Genomic DNA, 14,740 nt, shown 5'->3' with positions numbered 1-14,740 from the left:
GTAGATCTATAGAATACCATGTGTTTAGTCTTATGTGCATCTAAAGCAAGTCTGTGACGTGATGTAGGTCGAGCAGAACTAGAGGAATACAAAATCGCGTCACCAGCATTAAAACAAAGTTATTTTAACATCCGTATACCCTTTAATTACGCTCGAGAGGAAATGTACATAGTTGTAACAGGAAATGAAAGACAATGAAACAGTTTAACAAGGAACAGAGTGGAACACCAAAAACCAATTTTTGTTTAGTGAGTAAAGGTGAAATAAATAGCCGCACTAGCAGCTCAGGCTGGTTTGATGCAGGAGGTTTAAATGAGGGTCCATCATCAGTGTGATGCAAAGATAAACAAATAAGAATAAAGATTAACAAATACATTTTAACTTTGACTTTGTCACATATCTTAATTAATTATAACTGTTGGTTTATTATCAACTACTTGACATGTACAGTTTTATAACAGAGGATCAATTTCAAGCTGTTAATAAACGTGACATTCCTCTTAAGGAAAGCTATGCTGCAACAGTTGCATCTATATTGGTTTTATCACTGGATTAAGTAACAGGCCATGCCCACCACATAGCCACGCTCATGCCTCACAGCTCAGTGCAGGATAAACTTAGACTGAAGCTGAGGCAGAGAGAGAACATCATTTCGTTTATTTATTTTTAGTGAAACATTTTGGGAAATTTGCTTATTCGCTTTCTCTCTCGTGTTTCTCTGATTTAGATGAGAAGATTGATATCACTTTCATATCTCTATGGTAGATATCAAGTTTAGGCCAGCTTAGCGTAGCATAAAGACTGGAAACAGCTAGACAAATCTCGGTACAAATGTAACAAAATCCACCTCCCAACACCTCTAAGGCTCATATATTAACAAGTAATGTCTTGTTACTTTCATCTGTACAAAAACTAATATTTTTCGGAAGGTTTTGTGTCAAATTATTTATTGGTTGGGACTAGTTGCCAGGAAGTTACTGGTCCCAACCAAGAAATAGTCAGCTTCATAACTCTCCATAAAACTGCAAATTGTTTCTTTTTACACATGAGTTTTTGATCCAATTAAACAAACGAGAACGTGTTAATTAGTGAGCTTAATTCTGTGCTTGGACAGAACATGAAGCAAATCTTTCACGCAGCGCAGTTGCATACAAAATCAATGCAAAGACGCAAGACTCCAGGCTATGCCAATTGATGCAAATACAAGCCTGCGTGAGTTGAAAATGTTTCAGCTTGAGCAAAATATTTGCGCATAACGCGGAGCTTCATGAATGCACAGCACCAGTCAAAAGTTTGAACACATTTTCTCATTCAAGGTGTGTCCAAACTTTTGACTGATACTGTACGTCATGAATGCACAGAGAGTCGAAGAGAAAGGAGAGAGACTGGAAGGAAATAACAGAAAGAACCAGAGTTCCCAGTGAGTTCTGAGTTCAGTCAGAAGCTGAACTGAACACAAATACACAGAAACTCTCCTACAGACACAGTTGGTGCCTGCTGTTGCTAGCTAGCTAATGTGCAGTAGTGTATTTTGGCTGTTTGGGGCAAATAAACACAAATGATCCAACAGTCAAACTTGCGTTTAGTCTGAACAAAGCTTTGTAGTGTTTGTTAGTGTTCTGTTATATGTTTTAATTGTGACCTGCCGAAGAGACTGCAGATGAAAATTAGCTATAAGCTAACTCTGATACAGTACATCAAGTGGTAACATTTATGTTTTACACTGTACATGGTCCCAATAAATAAATAAGACAAGGTGCTGGTAGGCTGATTTTATTACCTTTGGATAGAGCTATGCTAACTGCCCTCTGTTTCTAGTATCTATGCTGAGCTAAGTTAGCTCAGTGGAAGCTTCAAACTTAGCATACAGACATGAGAGTGATATCAGTCTTCTCATCAGCAACCAAGTGAATATGTGTATTTCCCAAAATGTCTAACTTTTCCATCAAACAGTGAGAGATCTCACCTGTAACAAGGAGTTCAGCAGTGCTTGTGGCTTGTCCAGCACCATTGGTGGCTCTGACGGAAAATCTTCCGCTGTGTGCGGCGGTCACAGCGGGGATCCTCAGAACAGCGCGGCCATCGCTGAACGAGATCTGAACACCGGGCAAAGCGGTGGTGGAAAGAACCTGGCCATCACGGAACCAGCTCACCTCAGGAACTGGAGAACCTGGAGAGAACCCAACACCGATCTACTGTCAGAGAACCCAAAGAATTTCCTCAACTAAAGTTTTCTAACACTCATTGGGAAATCCTCTAGTCAGATGTTTCAGATGAATATATGTCACGTCTACAGATAGGTCAAGGACTTGTTTAGCCTAGCTTAACAAAAATTCCGCAAGCAGGGAAAAACTGCAAGCCAAGCTTCACTACAAGAGAAAAAAGGTTGTTTTCAGCCACAATATTAACAAAAACATGTGATGTCTTTGTGAGACTGCCAAGCCTGATAGCCATGACATAAGCAAAGACAGCCATGGTATTATGAACAGTGGGGTAATTTATGCTAACATTAGCTAAGTAATTCTAATTTTAGAGCACCTACTATGTTAAATTGTATTCTGGCTGTTCCTTCCTTATGCCCCAAACTACAGAGCTAATGGTGTTGCTAATGAGCTAACACTTGTTATCTAGAAAACTATAGCAAGATACAACATTATTACTGTATCTTGTTAGCTATCAAGCTAGTCAGCTGTCTGTCCTGTAGTCAGCAGGGTTCAGTTAAAAGTAGAGTTGGGACAACACTCAAACCTGACAACTCCACTATGAATTCAGGACTTTAAAGATGCTGTGCTGCTGGTCCACAGATAGCTCAAATGCTAACTACTGCTAAAACCACAATGTCTCCTTGTCTCCAATGTTTCTTGCCTTGGTATTACACTGGTTAGCTAGCTTTGAAGTTGCTGGACAAAATTAGACTAGCAAAGTCACAGCTATCATGATGTCTTTTCTAAATGTTTCTAGGTAGAATAGTGTTAACTAGCAAATAACACCACATAGCATTGATTGTGCTAATTGTGTTGTGGCTACACTTGCTAGCTAGTTTCGCCCTGCTTCCAGACTTTGTGCTAAGCGAGGTTAAACACGAGATGAAACTGACAGGCTACCCATCAGAATGTGGAAAGCAATAGAACAAAATATTTGTATATATTTGTTCCCTAATAAAGTCACAGTAATTTCAGTGTGCGGTGGTTAATTTTGATTTTCACCTTATATGTTCCTGTTACCGACCAGCACCTGACTGAAAATACTGGCTGTACATGGGGAGTTCTGTCCTTAGAACAAAATATTTGTTTAAACAAATAATAAACCTAAAAAAATATTAAAGCCAGTACTTTGAACAGTTTTTTTTAGGTTAATCCTGGTGTTAGCAGATCCATTACAACAATAGACTATTATTAACAACAACAACAACAAAAAAGCTTACAGGGTAAAACTGGACTATGATATCCTCAACTTTATTTTGTGGCTCTTTTCAAGGCAGTGTTAGAAATTGTGTTACACCTAAAACAGCTAATCAAAAAAAAAAAAAATTAAAATAACAATGACATTTAGCCTGATTTTGAGTTGAATCTCTCCATACACAATGTTCTGGAGTGTAATGTGCCAGTACAGTCAGAAAGCCTCCTTACCACTAACTTGAGCCTCGAACGTCGCGGCACTACCCTCAAGTGCCACGACGCTCTGCAGCGGCTGCGTGAATGTCGGCGCCTGTGTTGACATGTTGGTCGGCACCCTGCAGGCACAACAAAGACAATAAAACAAACAGTCAGAACAAGCAGCTGAGAACTCTCTGAATTCATGGACTGACACCAGAAACATTAACAAATGGACCAGTATGTAGGATTTAGAGGCATCTAGCGTTGAGGTTGCAGATTGAAACCAACTGAAAACTGTGGAAGAGGACCTGCTCCCTCTGTAGATAAAGGGCTCATTCTAAGGTAATGAAAACAATAATTATACAATATTTAAAACATACCTATGAATATTATATTCCATTTCTGCCGAGCCTGTTCCAGTAGATGCCACTAAAATCTACACACTGCAATTTTAACAAACAGAAAAATGTCTTCTACATTTCAGCACGTTTGTGCTGCTGGTTGATGGTTTGGGATGATTTTCCTGTAGAGATAACTTTTTGTAGGCTGTGTTACTGGAATATGTGTCATGTTAGCTAGACAGACCTGACTTGTCTATCAAAGATGGCGCATGGTTGAAAAAAATGCAACAATGAGTGTCATATACAAATTCACCTCTGAACAGTAATTTTACTGGTTTGCAGCAAGTCGCTTAACTTCTAAATATTGAAAATGTCCATATACTGTACATATGACCCCCCCCAAACACCAGGGGCAACATTTTCTAAGACCCTTTTAATGTCTAATAAAATGACAAAAACAATGTCATTATTGAGAAGCCAAATTTGAAAATGACTCTCTAAAAATCTAAATCTGGCTCACAACATTTTTAAAAAGGATCACACATTTTCATCCATTAAGTCCAGTATGCAAAACAGTCCTACTCTCAACTGTTATGATTATGTAAATATGACAAAAAAGTAAAAATGATGAAATGTTGACTGTGATTGATTATCTACCTGCAGCAAGATTCAACAGTCTGGGCTGGTTAACTTAAATGTAGTCACAGCAGCGAGTGTCCAAAACCCCGAAAGTTAGTCAGATTAATAATATTGTTAACTTATCCTTTAATCAGGTAATTATACCAATAGTTGATGGTATTGTATTTCGGCATCTATCTTTTGTTCTATCTTGTGATCTTGTTTATTTATTCTGACTTAAATCATGATTTTAACAATTGTAGACTGTACTTTGACAACTTTGGCCTCTTTTGTTCAATGACAACGGCGGTTTGAGAAAATCTTATTTGTATCTCTCAAGGAAAGGTATTGTTTTGGTATCTGCACTGAAAACTCAGGCATAAAACGATACACGGCTTTAGTTGTAAATGTAAAACTTTGCAAAAACTCTTGTATGGTCCTTTAAAATTTCCATAATGTGGAGCTAAAAGTGCTGTCCCTGCAGAGTGTTGGATGTCCTGCAGATGTCCTGCTGTGTTTCTTGTTTTCTCTTTGACAGTTGACCCGCTGAAAGCGAGGAGGCTATAGGGGTGATAAAGCAGCAGCAGCAGCAGCAGCAGCTCAGATTGCCATTTGATCCCCTCAGGGTTTATTTCTAGGAGCTCTGTCCCTGGAGGAGGTCCAGGCTCCGCGGGGTCTGGCTGACAAACCACCAGCTGATCCACCGCAGGACTCACAGCAACATTTGAACACCTGTTTAACCCCGAAGACCTGGTCTTAGATTTCAGCTCCTCTTCTTCTACATAACCTTCAAGGTGCATTCTGTTTAGTTCAGTGTTTACATTTTATGAAAATTAGCGTGAAGTTTTTTGTTCCAGTTTTACTGTAGTTTTCCTTTCTGTTGTTTCTTTCAAACACCACATTTTTTAAGACCTTTTTATAGTATTCTTGAAAAAAAAGTGCAATATATTGTAAAAAGCCCAAAGATGGCATTTTATGAAAACACAAATATTACAAAAAGAAAAGTGAAGACAAGACAAAAATATATTATTTATTTTATGATACAAAATAAACAACAAACAAAAAAAACCCACAGATTTTGTATTTAATGACAAAACAAATTCAAGTTTGTTCTCTTTTGCCTTATAGTTCATATTTTAGTTATTTTATTTTATTTTATTTCAGCCAACAAACATGTTTTTTTTAAACCTGCGATAACTGATTTTTTGTTGACATGTAGTGAACACAACACTGACACATCATCTCTTTTTAAGCTGATATGTTGAACTTGTTAGCAAACAGTTTATTTCCACATCCAGCAGTTACGGAGCGACATTTTCATTCATCTGGAGTCGTGTTTCTGTCCAGCTGGTGAATATAAGTCCTATATTCACTCTCTTTTAGCTCTTTTTTTGCTCTCTAACAACTCCTGAGGCAAATATCTGGCACTTTAGCTGCTAAATAGAAATTAATAGAAATTAATCGCCACTATGTTTTCATGACAGTTTTTAAAGATCAAAATTTTCAAACTCAATTGGGTAGCTTTTAGCAGAATGGTCCAGTCAAGAACCAGACCATTATATCAGCCTGTTTTAGTTTATTACAGATACATTTCAGTAGGAAAATTTCAAAAGATATGTTTTGTTTGTCATTTAGAAACAGTGTTTCCATTACATAGTTTGTCCATTATTATTTACAAAATACACAAAGTAAAATGTTTGTATTCCAATCAGCTGATATATTATCATTATTGTAATGTGATATCTTTGCTTCAGTTGAACTCTTCTGATAGTTGCGTAACGACCACATTTTTAAAAAAAATTATAACTTCTTTAAAAATCAGCCGTCAGCGCTGCAGCATGCAGGCTGCTGATGGATGTGGATTCATTTTGTAGACTCAATTATTAAATCAATCACAAAAAGATTATCGTACCAGACAGTCATTGCTAAATGGTTTGACTGTTGTAGTGATGCCAAAAGCTAAAAATAATCGAGTCTGATTGGCTTCTGTGAGCTCTTGATAAGTTTTTGTGGTCCTGTTTTGACCTACTTGGACCTTTTTGGCCCTGACGTGACTGGACTTGTCTTGAGTGTTGCTGTTTGGGTCTATTTGGTGCTGCTTGTTTCATGTTTGGCTCTGATTGGTCTTGGTTGTTCCATTTCAACTCTAACTGGCCCCGGTATTGGCTTAGATTAGACATAATTGGCTTTGACACACCCTGTCTGGTTCCTTGTTGGCACTGTGGTGACCCTGTCTGGCTCTTTTAACCCGGGTTTGGCACTGAGTGGCCCAGACTGAATCAGAACCCTGACCCTCACTACCCTTCTTTGACTCACACTGGCCCAACTCAATTTGTTTTTCACTCTAATTTTGCTTGATTGTTCGTGGTTGTCCCTGCATGGTGTCTCTGTGCTGGCAGAAGGTCCTGGTTCTGGTCCTGGTCCAGAACAGCTGACAGACACAGAGGAGTTTTCTGTCACCTTTCCAACACTTAATTGAACAAACAGCAACAGCTGCTGTTGTTTGACACCAGATCACTTCAAACTGAGGAGCTCCGAGCAGCTGGTCATTAAAGGTTATAAAATCAACTCAGCACAGTTTGATCTGAACAATCTGCCTGATGAGATGCAGTTTTTTAAAGTTCCTTAGCCCTTATTTTTCATATTTTCTTCTTTAAAAGAGTTTGTCTTGTTTTTATCATGTAACCACTATATTAGAGGCAGTGTGACTTTAACGTTGGGTCATGGACAGTTTGACAGTTTTAGACCAAACATTAAATCAAGAAAATAATCCCCAGATGAGTTGATAATAAAAATAATTGTTATTTGCAGCCCTAATATTAAGCCAGGCGATTTATTTTATCAAACAAATACATTAAAAACATAATCAGCATACAGAAATCTGATTTTATCATCATGATTTCTGCTTATCTTTCACCAGTAGACTCCTTGTTTTGGCTCCTTCAGATTGATGCGTTTTAACTGAAAATCCCAGCAAAAATCTAAAAAAAATGTATAGATTTTTAAAATCATTTAATGTATAAAATAACACAAAGTCCAGCTTTAGTTCCCAGAGTTTAATGTGTTCCTTCAAACAGTCCAAAAAGCCAGAGATTTAACTGGGATTGAGATGAAACTGGGATTTAGTTTTATATGACTGATCCTGACATCTCAAACACACTAATGTTTTACCTCTAAAATTCCATTAACATACCCATTAATGATAATGTAATAGGGGGTATTTTCAGTTGAATTTCAAAGGACAATTAATGGACAAATTATTATAGGATATTATAATATATTGACGTATTTTTTATCTGCACTGTTTAAGGGTGTTTTAAGGAGTAACAACCCTTTGACCAAATAACATTAAAGCATTGTGTAACTTCAGGATTCAGGATTGACTTTCATGCTTTTAAATATATTTTAATGTATTTTTTCTCCAAACAAATTAAGGGGTACCTGTAATAGTATTTTCATCCAATTATTTATCCATTAATTTACCTCAATGCTGGATAACGAATACTTGATTACTGGATAAAAATCCCTTAAAATATCATTCATTTGCACTTGGAAAAGTTTCTAATTTATTAACCAAAACCCAAACCTTATTATCAACTGGAATTGATAAATAATGGATTAAATATTTCAAATTAATGTTTTAATTAAGGGGGAAATCTTAAAATCTGTTTAATTTGGTAATTAAGGGCCTCTGAAATTAAAGTGTTTTAAGGGGTGACAATACTTTAAAATTGACCAAATAACATTAAAGACATCCCTTAATTTATACCTTAAAAATCAATCAAGGTAAAAATTCAGGAATGGCTATAACTCTTTTTGGTCAATTTTAAGGTATGTTAAAAAATCTTAAACTGGAGATAATCTGCATCCTTTAATATATAATAATCTGTTAATTTATCCAATATTTAACCTAAACTTTCAGGTGAATGAAATTTATTGAAAAATGATAATGTAATTTAAGTAACGATATTTTGGACATTTTAAGTTCATACAGCAAACCCATTAAAATCACTTCATATGTTACCATCCAATTATTTATCCATTCATTTACCCAAATGCTGGATAATAAATAAACCTGATTACTGAATAAAAATCCCTCAAAATATCATTAATTTGCACCTGCAAAAAGATTCTGACATGAAGGAAAAACCTGAACCTTAACAAGACCTTAAATTGATTTCAAATGAATGCATTAATTAAGGGAAAAGTCATTAACCCTTGAAATTGACATAATTTGATAATTAAGGGTTTTTGGAATTAAGGTGTTTTTAAGGTGTTTTCAAATTAATTGACAAATTAAACAATGTCTCGCACATTGATTTGGATGAAGGTGTTTTGTGTGATTGTGGGCTAATTAAGGGTATTTTAAGGGGTTTTACAGTTTAGAGTGATAGCAACCAAGAAAAAGCAAATAAACAAGCATCATCATCTCATCACACATCAGCCAACATATACCAGTTTTGTAACTGTTGAGGTTACACGTGGTGCATCGTTAGCTTGGGTATGTTTAAATTCATTTGGTTTACTTTGTATTTCTCTCTATAACTATAAAATCTATGAAACACAGAAAGCAGATTCCTGTGAGGAATCAGCTGCAGACAGGAAACAATCATCTGGCTCTTTGTCCCTGCGTGTTCACACTTACTCGTGCAGAAATAATCGGGTTTCGGTGAATCCCTGAACGCGTCACAGATCTGGTTACGGCTAAACATAATCTGATGACTTCACTGCATGTTGATGAGGTGACACATGAGTCTAACGCCGACACTTATCAGTCATCTCGAGATGTTTAAAAAGTGAATCAGATGCAGAAACTGCAGAAAGATGATGGTTGAAAGTACAATTCTCAGGTACTTTATACTTCTCGTCCATCACATGACCTTACAGCTGTAGTTCTTTTACAGATTAAGATTTTTTTAATACAAAAAATATGATCAGATTATTAAATATAATAAATTGCTGTAGATGACGATATAAAGTAGTTAAAATTAGCTCCAACTCAACTTCAACAGAAAAATATTGCTTACATGTAAATACATCAGTAATAATAAACTAATAATAAAATATACACATTACACTTTTATTTTTCATACTTCAATTATTTTTTTTCCTTTATTTTATATGGAGTATTTTTACATTGTGGTATTAATACATTTATTTAATTGAGAGAATCTGAATTCTGAGTGAAATGTTGAGTCTGTTAAATCTGTTTTCAAAGCTTATTTTTATGTGAAAATTTTCTTTTATTACTTTCTTCTGCTGGTTTTGAAGGTTTTATTTATATATATTTTTTTTTTGCCTGCACATGTCATCAACTATCCCCTGCTTCCCTGTCAGTTTTAGGTTGCAATATAACTTAATAAACATATTTCAAAAGGAAAAACAAACATTCAAAAACTGAATGTCACTGATTCGACTTCATGTTATCAGTTAAACCATCGGACTGTGTTGTTCCTCTTGTATTTAAAAGCAAACTGGTGGATCAGAGTCAACATATCGTTATGAGCAGTATTCAGTGTTTCTCACAGATTCAGGATTTATTTCTGGAGACACTGAGGTCAGGTGTAATCTCACAGCAATCAGCCATCAAGTCAGACTTTTGAAAGGAAGAGGCACTAATTCTAAAAAAATATATATTTTTGTGGTTAAAAATCATTTTCAGTTTTTCAGGCTGTTCAGATACATTTTATGAGCATTTATAATAGATATGATGGGACGGGAGAAGTGTGACAAACCAGCCAACAAAAGTTCAATCTCTTTCAAAATACAATAAAAGCTGCAGAATCAAACCGCTGACACGTCACATGGTGTCTATATCCGATGTTCTTTAACTTCAGATCCAGTCTAGTCTAGTCCCTCTGAACCATAAGGGCAGACTAACAGCTGTTCATTCCCCTTCAAAATGAGCTCCTCGCTGCTCTCAGTCAGACACTTCCTCTCCACAGAGCTCTGAGTAATGTAACGAGGGGAGTTTATCTAACACAGGACACCAAACACTAAAAATAACACCTCACCCCCACCCCCACCCCCACCCCCCACCCCCCACCACCACACCTCTGTTTGATTGACAGTCACCATGTGGCACATAGCTGGAGGAGCAACTGATAGCCCTGCTGCTGATTCCCTTAAAAAGCCATCAGCCGCCCAGCTGAGAGTCCAACCTGATGCTATCAGGGGCTATTCTGGGACGTCCCATTATAACCTTCAGCTTGGAAAAGCAGCAAAAAAGCCTTCAGTCTGCTGGTGTCACTTCTTAAAAAAGTGACTAAAACAATGAATGGAGTCTGGCAGGAAAGGTTGAGTCTGGTTTGTGTCTGCTATAAAACAAACGTCCGGGTGTTAAAGTGTAAATCCAGCAGCTGTCAGTCAGCTGCTGATCATCAATTACAACACTTTGCAAAACTTTAAAGACACTTACTTGTCTGCACAAGGATGCCTGGGATGCCCAGAGGCGGGCTGTCTTCAGAAAATCAAAAATCTCTTTATCCAGAAAATTTAGTCATAAAAATCCCAAAGGAGAACAACTGAGCCTCAAAGGAACCCCAAACAAAAAAACAAAACTACAGGCTCTCAGTGCCGTGTAGTTTTGTTTTTCCTTCTGACAGCAGTCCCTCCAGCCGAGGCGTCCAGGCCGGGAACGCTGATTCTGCTCAGAGCAGGCAGCAGGGCAGCGGGGGGCTTTATACCGCTGTGACATCACATAGGCGAGTCATGCCATTGGTCGAACCCTGCAGGGAATCATGGGAGGAGAGGGGGGCCATTTTATGCAACCTGTAAAACCTGACAGCCGCTTTACTTAACAAAGAGATGGACTGAGAGAGATCGATCATCTTCTATCTGCAGTCTGATTGGTTTATTGAGCTGTTTATTGGGTTTTGACATCCTAGTTATCAAAACTGTTCAGATCATTTTTATTTGTCAAAATAACAGACGCCTTAGTGTAATCTAAATATAATATATCAACACATGTTTGAATGGGGTTTTTATGAACACTGAGAACTCACTTTTCTTTCAGGATTATAAATTTCTATCTGCTGAGGCTTCACAGGAGATGATTCTGTTGAAATCAGGTGACAAATAAACTTAACTTTGTTTTAATACACAACATCTATGTATGAACTACTGAAGGGAGTTATGATTTACAATATTTGGGCACAGACAACAATTTAGACAATGTTTTAAACGCACAATATGTCATTTCAGCCGCTAGGCCTCTCAATCAAAACAATAACAACAGATGGAGTGTGATGACGGTGTGAAGTAGCAAGGGATCATGGGAGTTGTTGTCTTCGTCGTTAAATAACCAGCTTCACCGGGATAGGATTACTCCAGTGTTCATCATTCAGGATGTTTTTACTCTCCAGAACAAACGGACCCGGAGATTACAGGTAAAAACACTGAATAAAACTGTTTCACCTAAAAAATGTTGTTGTTGTTGCTGTTAGCCGAGCTGCTGCTAACACTTGTTCGCTTTATTTCTCTTATAACTTTAGATTTAGACGTTCGGTCGGTTTCTCCCGGGAGCCGAATTATCCGCAGAGGTCTCCTCCTCTCCAAAAACAAACGTACATGCAGATTAAAATCGTTAAAATACTAATTAAAGCTGTTTTACCTAAAAAATCAGTGTTTCTCCAATGATGTTTGGTGACCATCGGACTTCCTGGAGGGGCTGTTAGCCGAGCTGCTGCTAACGTTTGTCCAGTTTATTTCTCTGATAACTTAAGATCCAGACGTCCAATGACTAAAATCCTTCTTCCGGCTAAAAGATATAGTTAAAAACAACTAAATTTATCATGAAAATGTGGCTTAAAACTGAATAAAAGTCAATTTATAACAGTTTGTGTGGAACAACCACAACGCCGATGTATTATCTTGTATGATAATTCTGAGTTCACGAGATGTCACCAAATTCACTCAAGAGATCGAGGAAATCTGGAAAGACAACATTTAATTTGGCTGCAACTCACTTTGACCTTCATTATGGATCAATCTAATGGATTTCTCAATTAATAGATTACTCAACTGGTGCATAAAGTATCTGAAGTGAAAGGAGTGAAAAATGTTCATTCCTCTCAGGACCAGGCTGTAAAAACTGACAAACATCTAAAGTGTAAGGGTGCAACAAATGATTAGTAAAATGATAAAATTATTCGAGTAGATATAACATTTGAGATTTAAACTTTGTGTAAACTTATCAGATTATAGTAAAGAAAAGAATTTAACATGAATGTACAATGTGCTGCACTTTTAACCCAACATAGAGCAGCACCGTTGTACTACAGAGCAGAAACAGCACTGCAGTGTTTGTTTATTCAACACATATCATGGTTTCCAACTTTTAAATATGTTCTTATCAAATCAAAAGCTAACGTGGACTGTTAGCAAGTTTCTCAGATCACTACCTGACATTTTTATAAATGTGTAAACTATCAACATAATTAATAATAAAACAACAACTGTGAGACAGTAAATGTTGGAAGAGTAAATACCTCATTAATTGGTTTAATCCCATGATGACATCTCCTTGTCTTCCATCTTCTCTGTGTCCTTAAAATAAAACAGTTAAAGTTAATCAACAGTTTTTAGTTTTCAGTTTTATTTCTGTGTCATCTGACCCTCTTGATCTTCTTCTCCTCTTTCTCCGAGTAACTGGATCATTTATATGTTTCATATCTTTGTGCATCAACCGTATTTACAAAATCAATATCTGTTTTTTCCTTTCTAAACAAAGTGCTGTGCGGTTCCCAGCAGGGGTGGAGCAGCGATTTTAAAAAAGTGTGGGGGTTCTAGAGGTGGGAAATGAGCACGGCAAACACCCCCCCCCCCCCCCCCCCCCTCCCCGAGCCCTGTTCCTGTCTCAATATGCCAAGTCAAAACGAATGTCATGCATTTAAACAATGTTTTCTACTATTGTAGTTGTAACCACTGCTTCAGCTTATCATAAAATAATTACTGAGACCATATGAGTGTAACAACTCAGCAGGTCTCATAGCAGTTTACTTCTTACATCCAGTTATTTGTATGAATTGCTGAACTGGAGCATAGCTATCCTTATTATACTTATACTTATTATATGTATCTTTATCCTACTTCCTCACACACCTTATAAACATGAAACACTTCCATTAAATGAAATGGACAGTATATGGATGCATAACAAATTGAACTCTGGTAACAAATCAGTATCAGTAAAGAGTCATTTCTGAGTTCATGGACTAGTGCAACCTAAACTGTCTTCAATTTAAAAAAAAAAAAATCCAAAGGGGACCTTTAATTGTCTTTAATTGGGAAATTAAATACCAAAAGTTGTCCAGGAGGTTTTGTATGAGCAGGCGTCAGTTCCTCTCCATCAGCCACAGGGAAGAAGCTGTTCCTCTTCATCTGCAGTCTTCCTCAAAGCTAACAGGAGAAAATCACATCAGCAGGTGATCTGAGGCTAGTGAGTGCAGAGAATGAGCAACTAGCTCTCACAGGCCACAGCTACAACCATCTGAACCCTTTTTAAGCTCAATAATAAATAGTAATATTACTGTGGTCTAGCTTTAATACACAATACAAACTATAGCTCATTCTAACTTATATTAAATGTAAAACACACATAACTCCTTGACATGAGGAGTAAAACTATGACGTCTAAAGCAACATATTCCTTTGACATTCAGCTTAAAAGAGTTTAACGTTATGTGAGTTTACATTCTGGACACAGAGGTAACTTGTACATATTCTTGCTAAAGTCCACCTAGCATGGTGGCTAATTAGCGATTAGCTTAACTCACGATTAGCGATTAGCATGCTAATAAACATTAATTTGGTCGTTACCATGAGGCAGGCAACACATTGCCGTTACACATCTTAAATATGAAAGCTCACTTTTGTCTATGACTATTTAAAAACGACGACAGAAGTGACTAAAAACCAAATTTGCCACCTGACTTACATTTACGATATTTAATTTATGTTCAATGATGTTAGCTGAGCTGACACATCGCATAACACGACGAAGTTAAAAAAGAAAATTCTACATTACTAACTAGTTTAATATCTGTTTCATACCTCTGATCTGTTATTCTCTAATCTGTTATCACAGCCAGCAGCGAGTAACTGAAGCACAAACTTAACTTTACTGTAATTGAATCGTTTACTCTTCTCTGGCCTGGTGGGTTCGTCAGATGACTGTTCAATGAC

At 36.9% G+C, this 14,740-nt stretch overlaps 1 protein-coding gene across 1 annotated transcript in view; it reads right to left on the bottom strand.

Annotated features, from left to right (window-relative positions):
• The window catches only part of ttn.2 (titin, tandem duplicate 2), a 253,622-nt gene extending 238,882 nt beyond the window's left edge, over nt 1–14,740 (bottom strand). Inside the window, exons 1-5 of the mRNA XM_044365366.1 lie at nt 14,609–14,740; nt 13,856–13,954; nt 13,045–13,102; nt 3,630–3,733; nt 1,967–2,170 (exon numbers count right to left, since the gene is read on the bottom strand). Coding sequence (XP_044221301.1) covers nt 1,967–2,170; nt 3,630–3,733; nt 13,045–13,067 — 331 coding nt within the window. The 5' untranslated portion in view covers nt 13,068–13,102; nt 13,856–13,954; nt 14,609–14,740. The remainder of the gene's footprint in view (nt 1–1,966; nt 2,171–3,629; nt 3,734–13,044; nt 13,103–13,855; nt 13,955–14,608) is intronic.

The sequence above is a fragment of the Thunnus albacares genome, chromosome 11 (assembly GCF_914725855.1).
Source record: "Thunnus albacares chromosome 11, fThuAlb1.1, whole genome shotgun sequence".
In the NCBI taxonomy this organism is placed as follows: Eukaryota; Metazoa; Chordata; class Actinopteri; order Scombriformes; family Scombridae; genus Thunnus; species Thunnus albacares.
Note: the sequence above shows the minus strand (reverse complement) of the source record. Positions and strands in the feature narration are given on the sequence as shown.